The sequence below is a fragment of the Cetorhinus maximus genome, chromosome 17, assembly GCF_964194155.1.
Source record: "Cetorhinus maximus chromosome 17, sCetMax3.hap1.1, whole genome shotgun sequence".
In the NCBI taxonomy this organism is placed as follows: domain Eukaryota; kingdom Metazoa; phylum Chordata; class Chondrichthyes; order Lamniformes; family Cetorhinidae; genus Cetorhinus; species Cetorhinus maximus.
The window spans coordinates 93,136,931-93,158,931 of NC_135895.1; the positions used below are offsets into that span (position 1 = coordinate 93,136,931).

Below are 22,001 nucleotides of genomic sequence, written 5' to 3' on the forward strand. Positions count from 1 at the left end.
AAACGGGGTTGGGATGGGGGGAGGGGGAGTTTAAGATCTAAAGTTGTTGAATTCAATATTCAGCCTGGAAGGCTGTAAAGTGCCTAGTCGGAAGATGAGGTGCTGTTCCTCCAGTTTGCGTTGGGCTTCACTGGAACAATGCAGCAAGCCAAGGACAGACATGTGGGCAAGAGAACAGGGTGGATTGTTAAAATGGCAAGCGACAGGGAGGTTTGGGTCTTTCTTGCGGACAGACCGCAGGCGTTCTGCAAAGCGGTCGCCCCGTTTGCGTTTGGTCTCTCCAATGTAGAAGAGACCGCATTGGGAGCAACGAATGCAGTAGACTAAGTTAGGGGAAATGCAAGTGAAATGCTGCTTCACTTGAAAGGAGTGTTTGGGCCCTTGGACGGTGAGGAGAGAGGAAGTGAAGGGGCAGGTGTTGCATCTTCTGCATGGGCATGGGGAGGTGCCATAGGTGGGGGTTGAGGAGTAGGGGGTGATGGAGGAGTGGACCAGGGTGTCCCGGAGGGAACGATCCCTACGGAATGCCGCCAGGGGGGGTGAAGGGAAGATGTGTTTGGTGGTGGCATCATGCTGGAGTTGGCGGAAATGGCGGAGGATGATCCTTTGAATGCGGAGGCTGGTGGGGTGATAAGTGAGGACAAGGGGGACCCTATCATGTTTCTGGGAAGGAGGAGAAGGCGTGAGGGAGGATACGCGGGATATGGGCCGGACACGGTTGAGGGCCCTGTCAACGACCGTGGGTGGAAACCCTCGGTTAAGGAAGAAGGAGGACACGTCAGAGGAGCAGTTTTTGAAGGTAGCGTCATCAGAACAGATGCGACGGAGGCGAAGGAACTGAGAGAATGGGATGGAGTCCTTACAGGAAGCGGGGTGTGAGGAGCTGTAGTCGAGGTAGCTGTGGGAGTCTGTAGGCTTGTAATGGATATTGGTGGACAGTCTATCATCAGAAATTGAGACAGAGAGGTCAAGGAAGGGAAGAGAAGTGTCAGAGATGGACCATGTGAAAATGATGGAGGGGTGGAGATTGGAAGCAAAATTAATAAATTTTTCCAGATCCCGACGAGAGCATGAAGCAGCACCGAAGTAATCATCGATGTACCGGAGAAAGAGTTGTGGGAGGGGGCCGGAGTAGGAGTGGAACAAGGAATGTTCCACATACCCCATAAAGAGACAGGCATAGCTGGGGCGCATGCGGGTACCCATAGCCACACCTTTTATTTGGAGGAAGTGAGAGGAGTTAAAGGAGAAATTGTTTAGTGTGAGAACAAGTTCAGCCAGATGGAGGAGAGTAGTGGTGGATGGGGATTGTTCGGGCCTCTGTTCAAGGAAGAAGCTAAGGGCCCTCAGACCATCCTGGTGGGGGATGGAGGTGTAGAGGGATTGGACATCCATGGTGAAGAGGAAGCGGTTGGGGCCAGGGAACTGGAAATTGTTGATGTGACGTAAGGTGTCAGAGGAATCACGGATGTAGGTGGGAAGGGACTGGACAAGGGGAGAGAGAAGGGAGTCAAGATAACGAGAAATGAGTTCCGTGGGGCAGGAACAGGCTGACACGATCAGTCTGCCGGGACAGTTCTGTTTGTGGATTTTGGGTAGGAGGTAGAAGCGGGCCGTCCGAGGTTGGGCGACTATCAAGTTGGAAGCTGTGGGAGGAAGATCTCCAGAGGAGATGAGGTCAGTGACAGTCCTGGAAACAATGGCTTGATGTTCTGTGGTGGGGTCATGGTCATGAAAAAGAGGCAACTTGTTCATTGTGCCTGAGTTGACGCTTTAAAAAAACTATCCAATTAGTCCAAATCTCCCTATTCATTCCCCATTGCCTGCAATGTTTTCCTTTTCAAGTATTTATCTAATTAGAAAATTAGAATATCTTGTTAGAAAATTACAATTGAATCAGCTTCCTCCACCCTTTCAGGCAATGCATTGTAGATCATAACTTGCTGTACAAAAAAAATCCTTGGCTCCACTCTGGTTTTTCTGTCAATTATCTTAAATTGGCAGCAAATTAGTTACAAATTTTCTAGAAACAAATTTTCATTCCTGTTCCCCTTAATCACCTGACGCTGATACATGATATGTCAATAGCTGATGATTAATTGCATGGTTTCGTACCTGATAAAAACACATTGAACATTTCACTTATTAAGTAAGCAAACCCTGTTGATATGACTGCTTCTTAGTGAAAAGTTCTTATATAGCAACAACTAAAATAGGCAAAAAAATCTGATTCAAACAAAGCTCTTTACAAAATAATTTACAGGATTTTTTTATTTGCTTATGGGATGTGGGTGTTGCTAGCAAGACCAGCATTTATTGCCCATCGTTAATTGCCCTTGAAAAGGTGGTGGTGAGCTCACCTTGAACCACTACAGTCCATGTGGTGTAGGTACACCCGCAGCATTGTTAGGGAGTTCCAAAACTTTGACCCAATGACAATGAAGGAATGGAGATATATTTCCAAGTCAGAACGGTGTGTGACTTGGAAGGAAACTTGCAAGTGATGGTTTCCAATACTTCAGCTGCCTTGCCCTTAATATAGGTGGTAGAGGTCACGGATTTGGAAGGTGCTGCTGAAGGAGCCTTGACGAATTTTGAAGTGCATCTTTTTAGATGGTACACATGGCTGGAACTGTGTGCCAGTGGTAGAGGGAGTGAATCCTTAAGTTGGTGAGTGGGATGCTAATCAAATGGACTATATTGTTCTAGATTGTGTCAAGCTGCTTCAGTGTTGTTGGAACCGTACTCATTCAAGCAATTTGAGAGTATTCCATCACACTCCTCACTTGTGCCTTGTAGATAGTAGACAGACCATGGTATACCACTTTTTACAATAATCTTTGTTTCCTGTCCATCAGCCAACTTTCTATGGTTCTGAAGAAGCGTCAAGGTGGACTCGAAATGTTAACTCTGTTCCTCTTTTTACAGATGCTTTTTTTATTTCAGATTTCTAGTATCTGCAGCATTTTGCTTTTATTTCTACAGTTCCTCTCGTACCATATGCCTCAATTTTGGTAAGAAGCTTCTCGTGACACCTTCTATCTATCCAGTAAATTTTAAGTATGTCAAACATTTGTCCAGATGAAGTCCATTTAGCCCAGCTAAGACTATTCTTGTCTCAGAACTTAGTTAAATATTCCAGGAAACTGAACCTTTCCCTCCTGCACTATCTCTTGAGCCAGCATTTATCTCCCTTGTTTTACATTACAACATAGTTTATCCCTATCTACCCCATTAATTCCTTTATTCATCTTTGAACCTTCAGTTAGATCACCACTTAATCTTTATACTCAAGGGAATTTGGGCTATGCAATCTTTAGTTTCTTTATTCTTTCATGGGACGTGCATGCAAGGCCAGCGTTTGTTGCCCATCCCTAATTGCCCTTGAACTGAGTGGCTTGCTGGGCCATTTCAGAGAGCAGTTAAGAGTCAACCACATTGCTGTGGGTCTGGAGTCACATGTAGGCCAGACCAGGTAAGGATGGCAGATTTCCTTCCCTAAAGGACATTAATGAACCAGATGGGTTTTTAAAACGCTCCTATCCTAGTAAAGGATTTCAGCCATTCCCTTCCTACTAAATGCAACTAATTTTCCTTAAATGTTTAAGGAAATCAAAGACAATGACATGTTCAATCTCTTAAATTGGCCGGAAAGGAAGGTTCTTGCAATTCTTATTTTCATGAAACTGCATAAATTTACTTTATTGGGTATTGTGGATGTAAAAGAATATACGTAAAACTGAATATATATAATAAAGATTGTTTTTATTTTTTTAAAAAGTGAAATTTTGTGGTGCAGCTTTGTCAGTTAATAGCTGGGTATTTAGATTTCTTCTTTAAACGTTAACAGTCTCTAACAGGATTGTAACAATACATCTAAATAAAAGGTTTTGTTGAGTCAGACGCACTTTGAATTGAATGAAGCATCATGGTGGGAGTAGCAGGGGATGGTGTTGGAACATTGTGGGTAGAATCTTCTGTTCAGCGTGTGGGAGCAGGCCCCTCACGCCGATGCATAAAATGACGCGCAGTGACGTCGGGCGTGCGTCCTGACGTCAACGCGCATCATTCTGATTTTCCGTTTGGCGGGGGCGCACCAGAGTCGTCTGCGGCCCGCTGAACTGTCAAAGGCCTGTTAAGGCCATTAATAAACCAATTAACCCAATTGAGAAAGCTGCCTGTCCAACCTTAAGGTTGGCGGGTGGGCAGGCGAAGAGCCCAGGCGGCCTTCATATTTTTCATGGAACCTCGTCCAGGCGCAGGATGAGGTTTCATGAAGGATTTATTAATGAATTAAAAATTATCAAAATTCATAAACATGTCCCAGCCGGGGACATGTCTGAATAATTTTCTTTTTTTTTATAACTTTACAACTGCACTTAATCTCCCTGAGGCATGGAGCTGCCTCAGTGAGATTTCTGTGCTCATTCGTGCTCATGTGCGACAGAGCGCAGGCCCCGACTCTCCCTCCTCCCTCCGCCCACACAGGTAGCACTGAGCGCTACCAGGCTTGCGTCAGGCTGGGCAGGCCCATGTAAAATGGCAGCGCGCAGGCGATTGCAGGTGGTGATCGACTCCCTGCCCGCCCTCGCCCGCTCCCGACCGGCCCGCCCGGTGGGGAGAAAATTCTCCTGTGACTTTCAATCATACCAAACGAATGCCCGATGATACACCAGAGCCCTCCAATGCTATTGTTTCTCTCAAAGCAGACAGGCTTCAAACCTTTGTCCAAACAGCACTTTGTACAAGTTAGGCCACTAGCACCAGCCTCAATGACGGAGACTCACTTTGCCATTTTCACCTAGCAAAGCAAACTGCCACCATTGTGTAATGATACATTCAGACACTAATATTTAATACATGCTGCAAAAAAAAAACAATGTTTCTTTTTCATTGAAAATCATAGGCTGAACTCAATAATACAGTGAAATCAGTCCAAAGGCTACTTGATGACTTAATACAGATAGTCGCTTGGTAGTATAGAACTTGACTCTTTTTTCAGCAATACTTAATACAGACTTCTTATGCAGTGAAACTCTATTTAATTTGATAGATAAATGTTGCGGTATCATTGTATTTAATTGCTTAATTGATGATCCAAGATCCAGCACTAGCAGAGACCTTTTAAGGTAAGGTTTTAATGTTTTTATTGTGGGACCAGGAGGAACAGAAGTACTGATCCAAGCCCCACAAATGTTTAGGCCTCCCCTGGAACTTCCACTGTGACCCCCTCCCAAAAAGCCCTCCCTGCAACTTAACGTCTTGTTGGTAAGCTTCCCTTTGGTGCCATCTAGTGGTTTCCTGGCACCCAAACCTCAACTCCAAACGACAACCAGGGCATGCAGCTAATGGGCAGCATGCACATGTATGTATGCAGCTAATGGGCAGCATGCACATGTATGTATGCAGCTAATGGGCAGATGTACATGCATGTATGCAGCTAATGGGCAGATGTACATGATGCCTGGGAGTTAAAATTGGGGCTAAAGCTTCTGGATTGTGCTGCTTGGGAACTTCTTAAGCTTCATCCTACTCCCTTAACGTTAGCAGGAGGCTGAATGTTAGTGTGGAGTTGAGTTGAATATGTGAAGGGCATGTCAGTTGGCACATCCAGACCAGTGGTCCTTTCTGATTGAACCGATAAGAGGCATTACTTTCAATATATTGGGTTTGAGTCAACAGAATTTACTTGTCTATGTAGACAAACTTGGCCTGTTGTAACAGCCGTACCAATGCGTATTTATAAAGCACCTTACATTTACAAAACCCTCTCAAAGGGCTTTACCAAGATTAAATCCAGCGATGTGGTTGACTCTTAACTGCCCTCTGATATGGCCTAGCAAGCCACACAGTTGTATCAAAACTGCTAAAAAGTATAAAAGGAATGGAACCGGACGGACACCCAACTTCGACCTTGGCTCAAGAAACAACAATGGCAAACTCAGCCCTGTCGACCCTGCAAAGTCTTACTTACTAACACCTGGGGGCTAGTGCCAAAATTGTGAGATCTATCTCACAGACTAGTTAAGCAACAGCCTGATATAGTCATACTCACGAAATCATACCTTACAGACAATGTCCCAGACACCACCATCACCATCCCTGGGTATGCCCTGTCCCACCAGCAGGATAGACCCAGCAGAGGTGGCGGCACAGTGGTATACAGTCGGGAGGGAGTTGCCCTGGGAATCCTCAACATCGACTCCGGACCCCATGAGGTCTCATGGCATCAGGTCAAACATGGGTAAGCAAAGCACCTGCTGATTACCACGTACTGCACCCCCTCAGCTGATGAATCAGTGCTCCTCCATGTTGAACACCACTTGGAGGAAGCACTGAAGGTGGCAAGAATGTACTCTGGGCAGGGAACTTCAATGTCCGTCGCAAAGAGTGGCTCGGTAGCACCACTAATGACCAAGCTGGTTGAGTTTTTTTTAATTCATTCATGGGATGTGGGCATCGCTGGCTAGGCCAGCATTTATTTTCTATCCTTAATTGCCCTTGAGAAGGTGGTGGTGAGCTGCCTTCTTGAACCGCTGCAGTCCATGTGATGTAGGTACACCCACAGTGCTGTTCGGAAGGGAATTCCAGGATTTTGTCCCAGCGACATTGAAGGAAGGCAATATTTTTCCAAGTCAGGATGCTGAGTGGCTTGGAGGAGAACTTCCGGGTGGTGGTGTTACTATGTGTCCTTCTAGATGGTAATAGTCATTGGTTTGGAAGGTGCTGTCCAAGGAGGCTTGGTGAGTCCCTGCCGTGCATCTTGCAGATGGTACAAACTACTGCCACTGTGTGTCGGTGGTGGAGGGAGTGAATATTTGTCAATGGGGTGCCAATCAAGCGGCTGCTTTATCCTGGATGGTGTCAAGCTTCTTGAATGTTGTTGGAGCTGCACTCATCCAGGCAAGAGAGAGTATTCCCTCATACTCCTGACCTGTGCCTTCTAGATGGGTCTGCAGCAGGTGGTGAGGTAACATACGACCTCATCCTCATCAATCTGCCTGCCACAGATGCATCTGTCCATGACAGTGTTGGTAGGAGTGACCACCGCATAGTCCTTGAAGAGACAAAATCCCGCTTTCACATTGAGGATACCCTCCATCATGCTGTGTGGTACCATCACTGTGCTAAATGGGATAGGTTTCGAACACACTTAGCAACTCACGATTGGGGAACCATGTGGGCCATCAGCAGCAGCAGAATTGTATTCAACCACAATATGTGACCTCATGGCCTGGAATCTCTCCCCTCTACCATCACCACCAAGCCAGGGGATCAACCCTGGCTCAATGAAGAGTGCAGGAGGGCAAACCAGGAGCAGCACCAGGCATATCTAAAAATGAGGTGTCAATGTGGTGAAGCTATAACACAGGACTACTTGCATGCTGAACAGCATAAACAAACTTCAGCCAGTTTGATTCACTCCATGTGATATCAAGAAGTGGCCGAAGGCATTAGATACTGCAAAGGCTATGGGCCTTGACAATATTCTACAATAGTACTGAAGACTTCTGCTCCAGAAGTTACCGTGCCCCTAGCCAAGCTGTTCCAGTACAGTACAACACTGGCATTGATCTGGCAATGTGGAAAACTGCCCAGGTATGTCCTGTACACAATAAGCAGGACAAATCCAACCCAACAATTACTGCCCCATCAGTCTAATCTCGACCATCAGTAAAGTGACGGGTCATCAACAGTGCTATCGAGCGGTATTTGCTTAGCAATAATCTGCTTACTGACGCTCAGTTTGGGTTCAGCCAGGGCACTCAGCTCCTGACCTCATCACAGCCTTGGACAAAAGAGCTGAACTCCAGGAGGTGAATGAGAGTGACTGCCCTTGACATCAAGGCAGCATTTAACCGACTGTGGCATCAAGGAGTCCTAGCAAAACTGGAGTCAATGGGAATCAGGGGGAAAACTCCCTGCTGGTTCGAGTCATACCTAGCACAAAGGAAGATGGTTGAGTTTGTTGGACGTCAATCATCTCAGTTCCAGGACATCACTGCAGGAGTTCCTCAGGGCTGTGTCCTAGGCCCAACCATCTCAGCTATCAATGACCTTCCTTCCATCATAAGGTCAGAAGTGGGAATGCTCGCTGATGATTGCACAATGTTCAGCATCATTCACAATTTCTCAGATACTGAAGCAGTCCATGTCCAAATGCAGCAAGACCTGGACAATATCCAGGCTTCGGCAGACAAGTGGCAAGTAACATTCGTGTCATACAAGTGCCAGCAATGACCATCTCCAACAAGACAGAGCCTAACGATCACCCCTTGACATTCAATGGCATTACCATCGCTGAATACCAACTACCAACATCCTGAAGCATTACCATTGACCAGAAACTGAACTGGACTAGTCACATAAATACTGTGGCTACAAGAGCAGATCAGAGGCTAGGAATTCTGCGGCGAGTAACTCACCTCCTGACTTCCCAAAGCCTGTCCACCATCTACAAGGTGGAAGTCAGGGGTGTGATGGAATACACACCACTTGGCTGGATGGGTACAGCTCCAACAACACTCAAGAAGCTTGACATCATCCAGGACAAAGCAGCCTGCTTGATCGGCACTCCATCCGCAAACATTCACTCCCTCCACCACCAATGAACAATAGCAGCAGTGGGTACCATCCACAAGATGCACTGCAGGATCTCACCAAGCCTCCTTAGACAGCACCTTCCATACCCATGACCGCTTCCTTCTAGAAGGACAAGGGCAGCAAATCGATGAGAACGCCACCATCTGGAAGTTCCCTTCCAAGCCACTTACCATTCTGACTTAGAAATATATTGTTGTTCGTGGGTCAAAATCCTGGAACGCCCTCCCTAACAGCACTGTGGGTGTACCTACGCCACATGGACTGCCGCAGTTCAAGAAGGCAGCTCCCCACCACTTTCTCAAGGGCAATTAGGGATGGGCAATAAATGCTGACCTAGCCAGTGATGCCTACACCCCATGAATGAATAAGAAAAAAATCTTGAGTGACTAGTACCACTTAAAGCTAGCCTGCATTGCATAAACGCATCCTGCATCTTTTAAAGGAGTGGTGCATTTTGTCTGGAGTAGGTCACTCAGGAAATAACTCTGACATTCAATAATGGCAGAACATGGAACAGCAGGCTTCAAGGTTTTCAGATGTTGCACTGGAGGCGGTTGAAAGGACAGATGTCGTTATCTGCAAGAGAGCCAGGGGGCTATCCAGATACATGTTCAGAAGGCAGTGGAGATCAATGCCTGGAGTCAAGCTCCTAGCACTTGGACTTGATGCTGTAAGACATTCAATGCCCTCACCTAAGTGTTCAAAGTCAGTGAATGCACCTTCAAATGTCATATACCACTAACTTCGCCACTATCCACTTTGGTCTCCTTAATTGAAAAAAAGATATAATTGCTTTAGAAGCAGTTCAGAAAAGGTTCACTAGGCTCAATCCTGGGATGAAGGAGCTGTCTTATGAAGAAAGGTTGAATACATTGGGCCTACACCCATTGGAGTTTAGAAGAATGAGACGTGACCTTATTGAAATATGTAAGATCCTGACAGGACTTGATAGGCTGGACACCCAGAGGACGTGTCCTCATGTGGGGGAGACTAAAACTAGGGGAATCAATTTAAAAATAAGAGGACTCCCTTTTAAAACAGAGATGAGGAGAAATCTTTTCTCCCAAAGGGTCGTTGGTGTGTGGCATTCTCTTCCGCAGTAAATAGTGAAGTCAGGGTCATTGAATTTATTCAAGGCAAAGATTTTTGTTAGGGAAAGCAGTCAAGGGTTATTGGGGGCAGACAGGAAAGTGGAGCTGAGACCACAACCAGACCAACCATGATCTTATTGAGCAGACTCAAAAGGCAAATGTCCTACTCCTGTTCCTATGTTCCCTAGCCTTAGATGCTGCTCCATCCACTACACTCTGATCACCCACTTATCAACAACCTCTATCAATCAGACCTTATGGCTGACATTCATGTGCTTCACCTCATCCTCACACACATAGCATTGCTGCAGATTTCAAAACCACATCTCAAGTTGCGCACACACTGCCAGCTATTCACCCATCACAGCCACATGAAATGGATTGCCCAACCCTCACTGACAAATCCCTTTCTCTTGCAAGGTGGCTTGCAATCAGTCAGAGTCAGCAGGAGCTAACTGGATGGGAAGAGGCGGAGAAGCATGTTCGACCCCCACAGGTCATGATGCTGGCCATTTATTGGGACACCAATTGCTGAGACCATGTTCAGTGGCAGAGCTGAAGCCTTTGGTTGGGAGTTTCCTTATATCTAATCCTTCTTCTCACATCTCACCTCCCTCTAATCCTGCATTCTCTTCTGATTTAAGCAGCAGATGATATAAGCATGCTCGTCTTAATTCCCTCCACTTCCTGCATGACAATCTTACCCTCGTGCCTTGCTCCTGTCAAATGCCCAAGAAGTGCAATCTAGCCACGGAGTGGAGGAACAGCAAGAGTGCAGTGATGATGAACATGTTCCTTGATTTCACACTCACAGCCACCTAGCCCATATACATACAGTCAATGTTTCCTCTAAGCTGCACATTGTATGGTTGCACAGTCATTCAGAACAAACTGTGCAGGGAACAGACTTCACTGAACCAATGTTCCTTTTTAGGTGCATGCATGTGTGGAAATTTTAAAGGTGTCACACACAGCAAAGAGAAATTAGAAGAATCATTGTGCTACCCATAATTTAGAGGACAGCACGTGTGGTGAGATAAAACAACATAAGAATAATAGAACTAGGAGCAGAAATAGGTCATTTGGCCCTTTGAGCCTGCTGCGATATTCAACGAGATCATCTGCCTCAACTTAACGTATCACTGTACCCCTAACTCCCTGAGTACCCAAAAATCTATTGACCTTGGTCTTCAATATAGTCAATGACTGAACATCCACAGCTCTCTGGAGTAGAGAATTCCAAAGACTCACAACCTTCAAAAGGAAATCTCCTTCTCTTTCTCTAGCTATTACACTGGAAGCAGAGCCAGGTCTCAGTAATTCTGCCATTCCAGCACTTCACTACACGTACTGTCATTCACTTGATCCCTCACAGTACACCCTGAGGCATTTAGACATTGCATTATAGAGGATGGGTGTGGAGTATCATATACAGCCAGAGGAGCTGATGGTAGCAGAGAAATCCACTGGCTGGTAGGTTAATTGGTATCTCACCTTGGTAAAGGAGCCTGAGAATATGGGCTTGATCAGGCATCCTTTTAAAGGAGCAATGCTTTCCGAATATTAGGCACTGAAGTCAGTGCCAGGCAGCGTGCTGTAAATGGTGACTCAAGTGGGAGACTGCTGCAGTCACATATGTGGAGCCACGTATAATAATTTCACACCATTGTCACCCACGCTGGATCTTGCAACAACTCCAGAAATATTTTGCAGCAAAACCACACTCCCCATGTCCTTAAGGCAGCCAGTGCTTTTCTCACAGAGACATCAGGATGCAAGGATTGACTGATTTCATTAATGGAAACAGGGCTATGGTCAAGATTGAGACTAATAGGTTTTTGGAGTCCAAGGGAACCAAAGGATACGAGGATTGGGAGGCTAAGTGCAATTGAAGTCAAAGATCAGCTGTTAACTTATTGGATGGTGGAGGAGACTTGAGGGGCTGAATGGCCTACTCCCGCTCCTATTTCTTATGACTGCACTCTTGCCATCCTGTGACCATCCAGCAATAGGGGCTTGGTAGGATCTGGCACGGATGATGGTGGTGATTCCTGAAACTGTAACATATCCAGCCCTTTGCACCAGCATCTTCTGATGCACATGTGGCAGAAAGAATGGCCAGGGGAACATATAGTCAGTGAAATTGACACAACTGGTATGTAGGGAAAGAAAACCATCGCATTTCCAAGGTATTTGTATGCACTCACTGCAGACAGACACCCTTCCAATGATGTAGCCACAGGGAAGCTATGTGTAAAACGTATTCTACATGAACTTCTAGGTGGCAGGGGCGTGATTATTTGCTAGTTGTTTGGAAGATTTAAGGTATTTAACAGAATGTGCTTTTATCGATGACATGGGATGTTGCATACTAGTATGAGAAGAAAACAGCCCAAAAGAGAAAGCACATACACTGGCAGGGGCATCTCCTGACTCACGTAGCATATACACACAAGGGAAAACCCTGTGAATCCAAGGAAGAGAGCTACAGAGAGTGCTGGAGAAGTAGAATTGTCAGCAGCTAAGCGATTGTCACAACTTTCTGCTGCTCCTCTTTGTTATCCTATTCTCTCATTTGTTTACTGGCAGCAAAGTGAAATCTAAAGCCCTTGTTATCATGTGTTTGCAAGTTGAGAGGAAGCAACCTGAATGATAGCTCACCAAATGCTCTCCGAATCAAAGCCTTTAGGTTCCTTAGTAGGGACCTAGGGAATAGGAGCGGCAGTAGGCCATTTGGCCCCTTGAGCCTGCTTCTCCATTGAATTAGATCAAGGCTGATCTTCCACCTCAACGCGGTTTTCCTGCACTATCCCCATTTCCCTCAAGGTCTTCAATGCATGGAAGTCTATCGATCTCTGTCTTGAACATACGCAATGACTGGGCCTCCAGAGCCCTCTGGGGTAGAGAATTCCAAAGATTCACCACCCTCTGAGTGAACAAAATCCTCATCTCAGTTCTAAGTGTTCTAATCCCTTTATTCTGAGTCTGTGCCCCTGGTTCTGGACCCCCCAGCCAGGGAAACAACCTGCATCTGCCCTGTCGAGCTCAGTGAGAAGTTTGTATGTTTCAATTATATCACCTCTTTTTCTTTTGAACTCTGGAGAATATATGCCCAGTCTCCTCCATCGCTCCTCATAGGACAATCTCACCATCCCAGGAATCAGTCTGGTGAACCTTTGTTGCACTCCCTCTATGGCACGTATATCCTTTCATAGATAAGGAGACCAAAACTGTATACAATACTCCAGGTGTGATCTCACCACAGCGCGATACAATTGCAACAAGACATCTATCTCTAGCTCTGCACTCAAATCCTTTTGCAACAAAGACTAACATTTGTCTTCCTAATTGCTTGCTGCACCTGCATGTTAACTTTCAGTGACTCATAGACAAGGACACCCAGGTCCCTTTGTACATCAACACTTCCCAATCTCTCACCATTTAAGAATTACTCTGCATTTCTATTTTTCATACCAAAGTGGATAACTTCACATTTTTCCACATTATATTCCATCTGCCATGTCCTTGCCACTTACATAGCCCGTTGAAATCCCCCTGAAGCCTCTTTGTATCCTCCTCGCAACTCACATTCCCACCTAGCTTTGTGTCATCAACAAACTTGGAAATATTATACAACAACTCAGCAGGTCTGGCAGCATCTATGGAGCAAGAAACAGAGTTAACATTTCGAGTCAATACGACTCTTCTTCAGAGCTTCTCTTCGGCTCTGAAGAAGTCATACACATTCGAAACGTTAACTCTGTTTCTCTTTCCACAGACGCTGCCAGACCTGCTGAGTTTTTCCAGCATTGTCTGTTTTTGTCTCAGATTTCCAGCATCTGCAGTATTTTGCTTTTATCTTGGAAATACTATATATGGTCCCCACATCCCTAAATCATTGATATAGATTGTGAACAGCTGGGGCCCAAGCACTGTTCCTTGCGGTACCCCACTAGTGACAGCCTGCCACCCTGAGATTGAACCGTTTATTCCTGCTCTCTGTTTCCTGTCTGTTAGCCAACTCTCAATCCATGCCAGTATATTACCCCATTCCCATGTGCTCTAATTTTGTTTACTAACCTCATGTGTGGGACCTTATTGAAAGCCTTCTGAAAATCCAAATACACTGCATCCACTGGTTCCCCCTTATCTATTCTGCTACTTATATCCTCAAAAAACTACAGCAGTTTTATGAAACATGGTTTCCCTTTCATAAATTCTCGCTGACTCTGCCCAATCCTACCATTATTTTCTAAGTGTCCAGTTATCACATCCTTTATAATAGATTTTGGCATTTTCCCTACTACTGATGTCAGGCTATCAGGTCTGTAGTTCCCCATTTTCTCTCCCTCCTTTCTTAAACATTGGGGTTACATTTGTACATACGAGTGGGCCACTTTGACCCTCCAGCCTGCTCCGCCATTTAATAAGATCATGGCTGATCTGGTAGTAACCTTAAATTTACATCCTGCCTACCTCCGATAACCTGTCACCCCCTTGCTTACCAAGAATCTATCCACCTCTGCCTTAAAAATATTCAAAGACTCTGCTTCCGCCCCCTTTTCAGGAAGAGAGTTCCAAAGACTCTCAACCCTCTGAGTGAAAACATTTCACCTCATCTCCACTTTAAATGGGTGACCCCTTATTTTTAAACAGTGACCCCTAGTTCTAGATTCTCCCACAAGAGGAAACATCTTCTCCGCATCCACCCTGTCAAGTCCCCTCAGTATCATATATGTTTCAATCAAGTCACCTCTTACTCTTCTAAATCCCATTAAAGACAAGCCTAGTCTGTCCAACCTTTCCTCATAATACAACCTGCCCAACCAGGTATTAGTCTGTAAACATTCTCTGAACTGCTTCCAATGCATTTACATCCTTCCTTAAACAAAGTGACCATCACTGTGCACAGTACTTCAGATGTGGTCTCACTAGTATTCTGTATTACTGAAGCATAACCTCCCTACCTTTGTATTCAATTCCCCTCGCAATAAATGATAACATTCTATTAGCTTTTCTAATTACTTCCTGTACCTGCCTTTTGTGATTCATGCACTAGGGCACCCAGATCCCTCTGCATTTCAGAGCTCTGCAATCTCTCACCATTTAGATAATATGCCTCTTTTATTCTTCCTGCCAAAATGGACAATTTCACATTTTCCCTCATTATACTCCATTTGCCAGATCCTTGCCCACTCACTTGACCTATCTATATCTTTTTGTAATCTCCTAATGTCCTCTTCACAAATTAGTTTGCTACCTGGGTGTCATCAGCAAATTTGGCAACCATCTCATCTATCCCTTCCTCCAAGTCATTTATATAAATTGTCAACAGTTGAGGTCCCAGCACTGATCCCTGTGGCACACCACTCGTTACATCTTGCCAACCTGAAAAAGACCCATTTATGCTTACTCTCTGCTTCCTGTTTGCCAGCCAATCTTCTAGCAATGCCAATATATTACCCTCTATACCACGAGTTTTTATTTTCCGCAATAACTTTTAATGTGGCACTTTATCAAGTGCCTTCTGGAAATCTAAGTACAGTACATCCACCGCACATACTTCCTCAAAGTACTCCAATAAGTTGGTTAAACATGATTTCCCTTTCACAGAACCATGTTGACTCTGCCTGATGACCTTGAACATATTCAAGTGCCCTGCTATAGCTTCTTTAATAATAACATCTGTCATAGGGAAAATATTAGAAGCTAAGTTAACTGGCCTGTAGTTTCCGCTTTCTGTCTCCCTTTTTGAATAATGGGCCTGCATTTTACTTTTGGTGAGCGCGTGCAATCGGCAGGCCCAGAAGCGGTCAGGCAACGGGCCCCTGATGGCAATTTCATGCTGGCTGGCCAATTAACGGCCAGCCAGTGTGAAACACACGCTGAAAAGCTCAGTGCTGCCTGGGGGTGTGGGGGGGGGGGGGGGGGGTGGTGGGAGAAGGCAGGTGGTAACGTTTCCACGGCACAGGTGAGAGCTGCGAGAGAGCTCCCCGAAGGCAGACCTGAAAATGCTCAAATAAAGGTTTGAAAAGCTGCAAAAAAATGTCCATGCATCACAATCAATCACCTGAAAATATGGCTGATAAAAATGCTGTCCACATATTTATTTTTATTATATTTCATAACAGAAATATCATCCTGCCCTTGGATGATGTTTGATGAAAAACATAAAGGCTGCCTGGCCAACTTGCCCGTCAGCCGACTGCAAGGTTGGATGGGCCATGACAAATCGAAGACAATTGCACTGTTAATGGACTTAATTGCCCTCTTAATTGTCAGCGGGCGCGTGCTTCCAACTTTTGCACATGCCAGCGGAGCAAAATATCACGAGACTACGCGATGACGTTGGGACGCTCACCTGACGTCTTCTCACGCGATTTTACACCCAATCGGGTCGGATGTGCACCCACCAGCAGGACATAAAATTCAGCCCATGGAGTTACATTTGCTATATTCCAATCTAATGGAATTGCAGAATCTAGGGAGTTTCAGAAAATTAAAACCCCCAATGCATCAACAATCTCATCAGCCACTTCTTTTAAGATCTTAGGATGAAGTCCATCAGGGCCTGGGTACTTGTCAGCCCACAGTTCCAACAATTTACTCAGTACCACTTCTCTGGTAATTTTCCTGAGTTCCTCCCTCCCATTTCCTGATTTAAAACTGCTTCTGGGATGTAAACAAACACGAGCTACTGAAACCCAGGTTTGAACTAGGGACCTTTAGATCTTCAGTCTAGTGCTCTGTCAACCAGGAATGGGAGCTATTCCTGCCAACACTCTTCAGGCTGCTCTAGTGTGTTCCCATGATGAGATTTTCAGCATCTAGGAGAGTTTAAAACTACTGTAGAATGCCCTTAAGAGCTATCCAGGTATCTGAAGTGCAACTTTAACAGTTCAGTGGTGTGCTCAATGATTACCGGCATCTCATTTTAACTGTGTTCAGCTGGCAAGAGAATCTGAGTGGAGATGAGGAGATTTTTTAATGCAGTCAGTTATTATGACTTGGAATACACTGCCTGAAAAGGTAATGGAAGCAGATTCATTAGTATATTTTGAAAGGAAATTGGATATATACTTGAAAAGTAATAGCTTACAGTATGAAAGAGCAGGGGAGTCAGATTAATTGGAAAGCTCCTTCAAAAGAGCCGGCACAGGAGCAATGGGTCAAATTGTCTCTCTCTGCACTGTATGGTTCTGTGATTTTACTGCAGGATTGCTGTTTTCACCGTGCTAAATTCTCTAATCAATGGGATATGCTTTGCCCTTCATCCTTCTCAACACAGGAGTGACTCTCATACAGAGTGTGGCTTCTATGGTGTCAGTGTGCAGTATTGCGAATAACCCCTGCCTTAACATCATGCAGGTCAAAGCCACAATCTTTGGCAATGCACACTATGCATTCATTTTGAGACGGCCCACTATGACCTGCCGTTCAGCAACACCAACCGCCTAAAGGGCTGGATCACGGGGAATTGATATTTCTTTGAGACATGGCAGAGAAAGAAAAAAATCCGAAGAAGCCAGTTGTACACCCAATCCCACTCAGATCAGAGGAATCGAGAGGTGGCAGCGGCAGGAATGCAAAGGCCTCAAAACCATCAGAAACTTGCATTCATATAGCACCTGTGGCATAGTAAAAACCTCCCTAGTCGCTTCAGAGGAGCACTAACAGACAACTATTAAAGCAGTAAAGCAAATTGCTACACTTGATCATTTTCATTCCTGAGATGGGAATGTAGAACTTGAAACACAAACAGATCAGCCATGATCTTATTGAATGGCGGAGCAGGCTCAAGGGGCCGAATGGCCTACTCCTGTTCCTATTTCATATGTTCATATTTAAAAAACTTTCCACCTGTAAATGACTTGGTTATAACACTCACGTCATTAATATAAAATAGATCCACAGTCATTCCGAGTTTCAGTTTATGTTACAAAACATGAGGAGCCATTTGGAAAAAACTATCGGAACTCAACAGATGGTGCAATTAATTTACTTTCTCATTAATCCGATTGTTTAAAAGAACTAAGCCTTTGAGACATGTATAATTTGGGATCAAATAGGAATTTAATTAGCATTATGCTATCAGTTACAGATTTGTTGAAGATTTTCTGGATCTATACCTACATCCAATAATTTGTTGCATCATGTTCCTGGTAAACTGTTCAGTTCATCCCATGGCTGTGGATTTCACTGGATAAACCACCAGTCAATTCCTCAGTGAAATCAAAGACGGTGAAAGAAAGCTACTAATTATAACAATCTGCATGTACCATAATTACACAAAGGAAAATGTCAGTTGTATTCCCCGCACAAACATCACCCATTGATTTACTTCAAAATAGAACCCAAACAGCTGCAGGCTTTAAATAATAGTATATCTGAACATTATCAGCTAAAAATCTTTTAGAACTGTCTCAACATTTCACATACAAGGAATTAGTATGTAGGCAAACACAAAGCCAATCTGCACATAGCAGCATCCCACAAACCGGAACAAGTAGAAGACTGAGGTAAAAAGTTTTTTTTTTAGGTGGTTTAGTTGAGGGAGGAATGTTGGCCAAGACACCAGAAGGATTCTACTCCTTTTGAGAGACTTTCAGCATCCAGCTAAATTACCAGAAAGGGGGCGTGGATTTTATGGCCACCGCCCCCCCAAACCGCTGCATTGGCAGGAGTGTGGAGGGGGGGCACGTAAGATGGAACAGGCGGCAAGCCCATCATCTTCCCACCCTCCACCCCCCCAACAAACTTACCGCATAATACAATGGGTGAGCAAGACAACAGCCAGCCCACCCACCCTTACACCAATTGAGGCCTTTAACTGGCCAATTAATGGCCAGTTAAGGGCCTGCTCCTGCCCCCATCGCAATAATATGTGCAGCTTGGGAAGGCAGAACGAAGGAGGTCAGCCTGTTACTTAACCACCTCAGGTGAAAAGGCAGGAGGGGGTGTTACCTCCTTTGTGACTGCGCCCCCCCCACCCCCCACCCCCCACCCCCACAGCCTCCAAACCACCCCAACCCCGCACCCTCTCCTTAGGGTCCCTGAATCCCTGCCTGACCAAGAAGCCTAAACTTACCTTATAAGTCTGGTCACCATGGATCTTCTCCTTGGTACGGCTTGTAGTCCTCGCAGCTGCTCCTATTGAGTTCTGGTGCTGCTGGGACTACTCAGCTGCCAGCCAATCAGAGTGGCTGGGAGGGCAGGGGGCGCCGGGGTGGTGGGAGCAATATGTCCCTGTAAAATTCAGCCCAGGGAGTGGATTTCCTCCAGTCCTACACTGGGGTATATGTTTAGATTATGAGCTCCAATCTTTTCAGGAGGGTTGCAATTGTTGCCATCTGAACCAAGTTGAGGATCTGTGGGATGTGTGTTTTATTTCTTCCTCTGGAATTAAGTATAACATTTTTTTTTAAAAGAAATGTGTAAATCTTTATCATATAGTGTGTAAAAATTATTCTTACTTTCCCCACCCTTCCTTCCACTCCTGAAATATCAGCTGGAGCACAGATTCACAAGCACCCAGCAGTACCTCAGGCAAATGGCTATCCTCATCATCCTGGACAAAGTGTTGCAATAGAAAAATCTAGTTCCCAGAGCATTTTCAAAAATGATTTCTAATTTTCCATTTCTTAAAACACCTCACCTGAATGCACTGCGTGTTGTAGCTCATGAATAAAAAGGACATGCAGTTTGTAAATTAGCAATTATTAACACCACAAGGAACATGTTGTTCATTAAAGTAAAGCACCCACAGTTGGCATGCTGCTTCTTGGCAAAATGTTCCTTAAATCAAAAACAACAGCTGAACCAGATGTAAAACCTGATTCATTCAAGGCACCGAGTCTTCAGGAACAAATTCCACAGGAATCAAAATACATCATATGAGAGGTAATCAATGCTATGATTAAAAACAATCAGAATCTGAATCTCTAACATTAATTGGCTGAGAAAAACTCCTGAGGAAAACCTTCTGACTAATTAGAGAAACAGGTAAACAGCACCAAGGGCAAATAACAGAGCCATGAGTTTCAGCAGCATTGACAAAGAAGCTTCTTGCTGATTCTTAGTGAGCACACGCGTTTTGGTCGGTTTGATGATGCGCTCCCACTGTGTGAGGATGGTCTCTCGAGCTTTTGGCCATTTTCCGGGCCCATTCAGTCGAAACTGGTACGGTGAACAGGGGCCAAAAAAGACCTGAAATGCCAACTGTGGATCACTGAAGAGGAGATGCTTCATGTTAGGCTTCACACCAATCTGCTCTGCTAATTCATCCATGTAGGGTATGTAATCAACTTCAATAGTGTGCCTTTGGGAGCTGACATACCTTATAGAGAGAAAGAGACACAAGGAGATACACGACTTAAAAAATATCTGACTTTGCCTTGACTATTCAAACCCTGGTTCCCTGCAGGCTACAACCTCATGGTGAGGGACTGTTCCAAGGTGCTGGCAGCCTTCAATGCAGTTTGCATTCTTGCTATGAATGTCAAGCAAGTTAATGACTAATGTCACAGCCAAGCTCATCTGCTTTCCTCACTCAGTGTACACCCATTTTCCACCATGTGTCACTGGATAGTGAACATTTCACTAGCTTTTCTTTCTACTGGCACTCTTTGAGATCAACAAACACACTACCACCCTGCAGTGTGCTTACCGGTGGTTGATTACTGTGGAAGCTCACTCACAAATCTCAAATGATATAGCCCTCAACATGAACAAGAAATAACCTTGGTCACAAACAGGAGCAAAATAGTGTAATTATAACTGTTTTTAAAAAAAAAAATATTGTTTCAAGGCAAGAACAATCAATATTTTCTCAGATCATTGGAAAATATTACTTGAGGTCCCATGGCACTGCACATAGTGAGTCATGGTCTAGTGGTCTTCAGGTGAAGCCACGACAACAATGTGCATTTTAAAAAGCGTTCTAAATGTAGTAAAACATCTCAAGGTTATTTGAAGCGAGGGCACAGAAGTTAATTAGGCCAGAGTATTTAGATACAAGTCAATTGCCATTTTAAAACCTTACACTCGCTCCTGATTTTAAATTATTACTAACAGATAACCTCAGGAGTGTACTTGTGGTAGGGCAGAAGGATTTGTTTTTTTCATTGTTTTTACAGGGAGGGAAAAGCACTTAAGCCAATGAATCACATTTCATTTTTATTTAAATATATTGTGATTTTTCATGATGCATCGGGGATTGAGTTTCGTAAATGTCCATTATTCCGTGAAAAGCAGGAAGGGTAAAGGAGTGGTCTTTTACCCCGTTACCCTTATTTTAAAGAAAATATTTTTATTCTTTTATCATCTTCAAAGCTGAATGAACACAGGCAAGATGTTACATGAGATGCACAAATTGGAGATGGATACCGGAGTCCTACTAGTGAGGCAAACTATCAGAAGTGAACAGCAATGTACTGCACCCACCCACCTCCCCACCCCTTCCCCTACTTCCACACCCACAGTTCATTGCTAGCACCACCTGACTGCCCCACGTGTGGAACAGACACATGGGATAGATACCTTCAGTTTTGTCCCGGGCCAGTGGCTGGGTGCTTCCTACAGGTTCTGCGATGGCAGGCCCCTGCCTATTCACCCACTCCCTAACTGAAACAGATGCAATACATTGAAAATTGGCTCTGCACCCCCCAGCAGGTGATGCATTACATGACTTCCCATCTCTTTCCCTCACCTCGGAGTAGGTGAAACTCATGAATGAGTACACTCTTACTCTTTCGGCTTTTTTCTTATTCTTTCCTGCTCCTGTCTGCCTTAAATCAGTATCTCTGTATTTCTCCCCTCAGAGGACACTATTTGAGACTGATTTAATCGCTTTCTATTTGGGGAGACCAAGATTGCATGGAAGTGTGATGGGAGTGGGCATGGGGATGGATCAGAGGCAGGAGGCACATGAGTGACCTGCCTCTTGGGCAGGTTTCCATGCGGCATGTGAATTCCTGGGAGTTAGGGGTATCAGCAGCAAGGCCAGAGTGGGGCACATAGTGTTTGAGTGTTATGTGAGGACTTTTGATCGCCTTCTCAACACACTATTGTGTTGCTGGTGCTTTTCCTTTCTTATATATCTACCACTTCACTCACTGTTCCAGAACAGCTTCGTCCAATTCAGGTTTGTGGGGGGTCAGAGCCTATCCAGATAGGCACTGGGTACACTCAGGACACACACGTGCACACGTCGTTGGATGGTGGGTGGAAACTGGAGCAACAAGTGGAAACCCACACAGGCACAGCGAGAACGTGCAAACTCTACACAGACAGACACCCCAGGTCAGG

General features: G+C 44.9%; 2 protein-coding genes across 4 annotated transcripts in view; both read right to left on the reverse strand.

The window, feature by feature from the left end:
• Nucleotides 1-22,001, reverse strand: part of LOC144692582 (flavin-containing monooxygenase 5-like) — a 406,487-nt gene that overhangs the window by 68,214 nt on the left and 316,272 nt on the right. The window lies entirely within an intron of this gene.
• Nucleotides 17,747-22,001, reverse strand: part of LOC144692581 (flavin-containing monooxygenase 5-like) — a 37,181-nt gene continuing 32,926 nt past the window's right edge. For both annotated transcript variants that reach the window (XM_078561589.1, XM_078561587.1), the window contains exon 9: nt 17,747-20,031. In XM_078561589.1, coding sequence (XP_078417715.1) covers nt 19,686-20,031 — 346 coding nt within the window. In that variant the 3' untranslated portion in view covers nt 17,747-19,685. The remainder of the gene's footprint in view (nt 20,032-22,001) is intronic.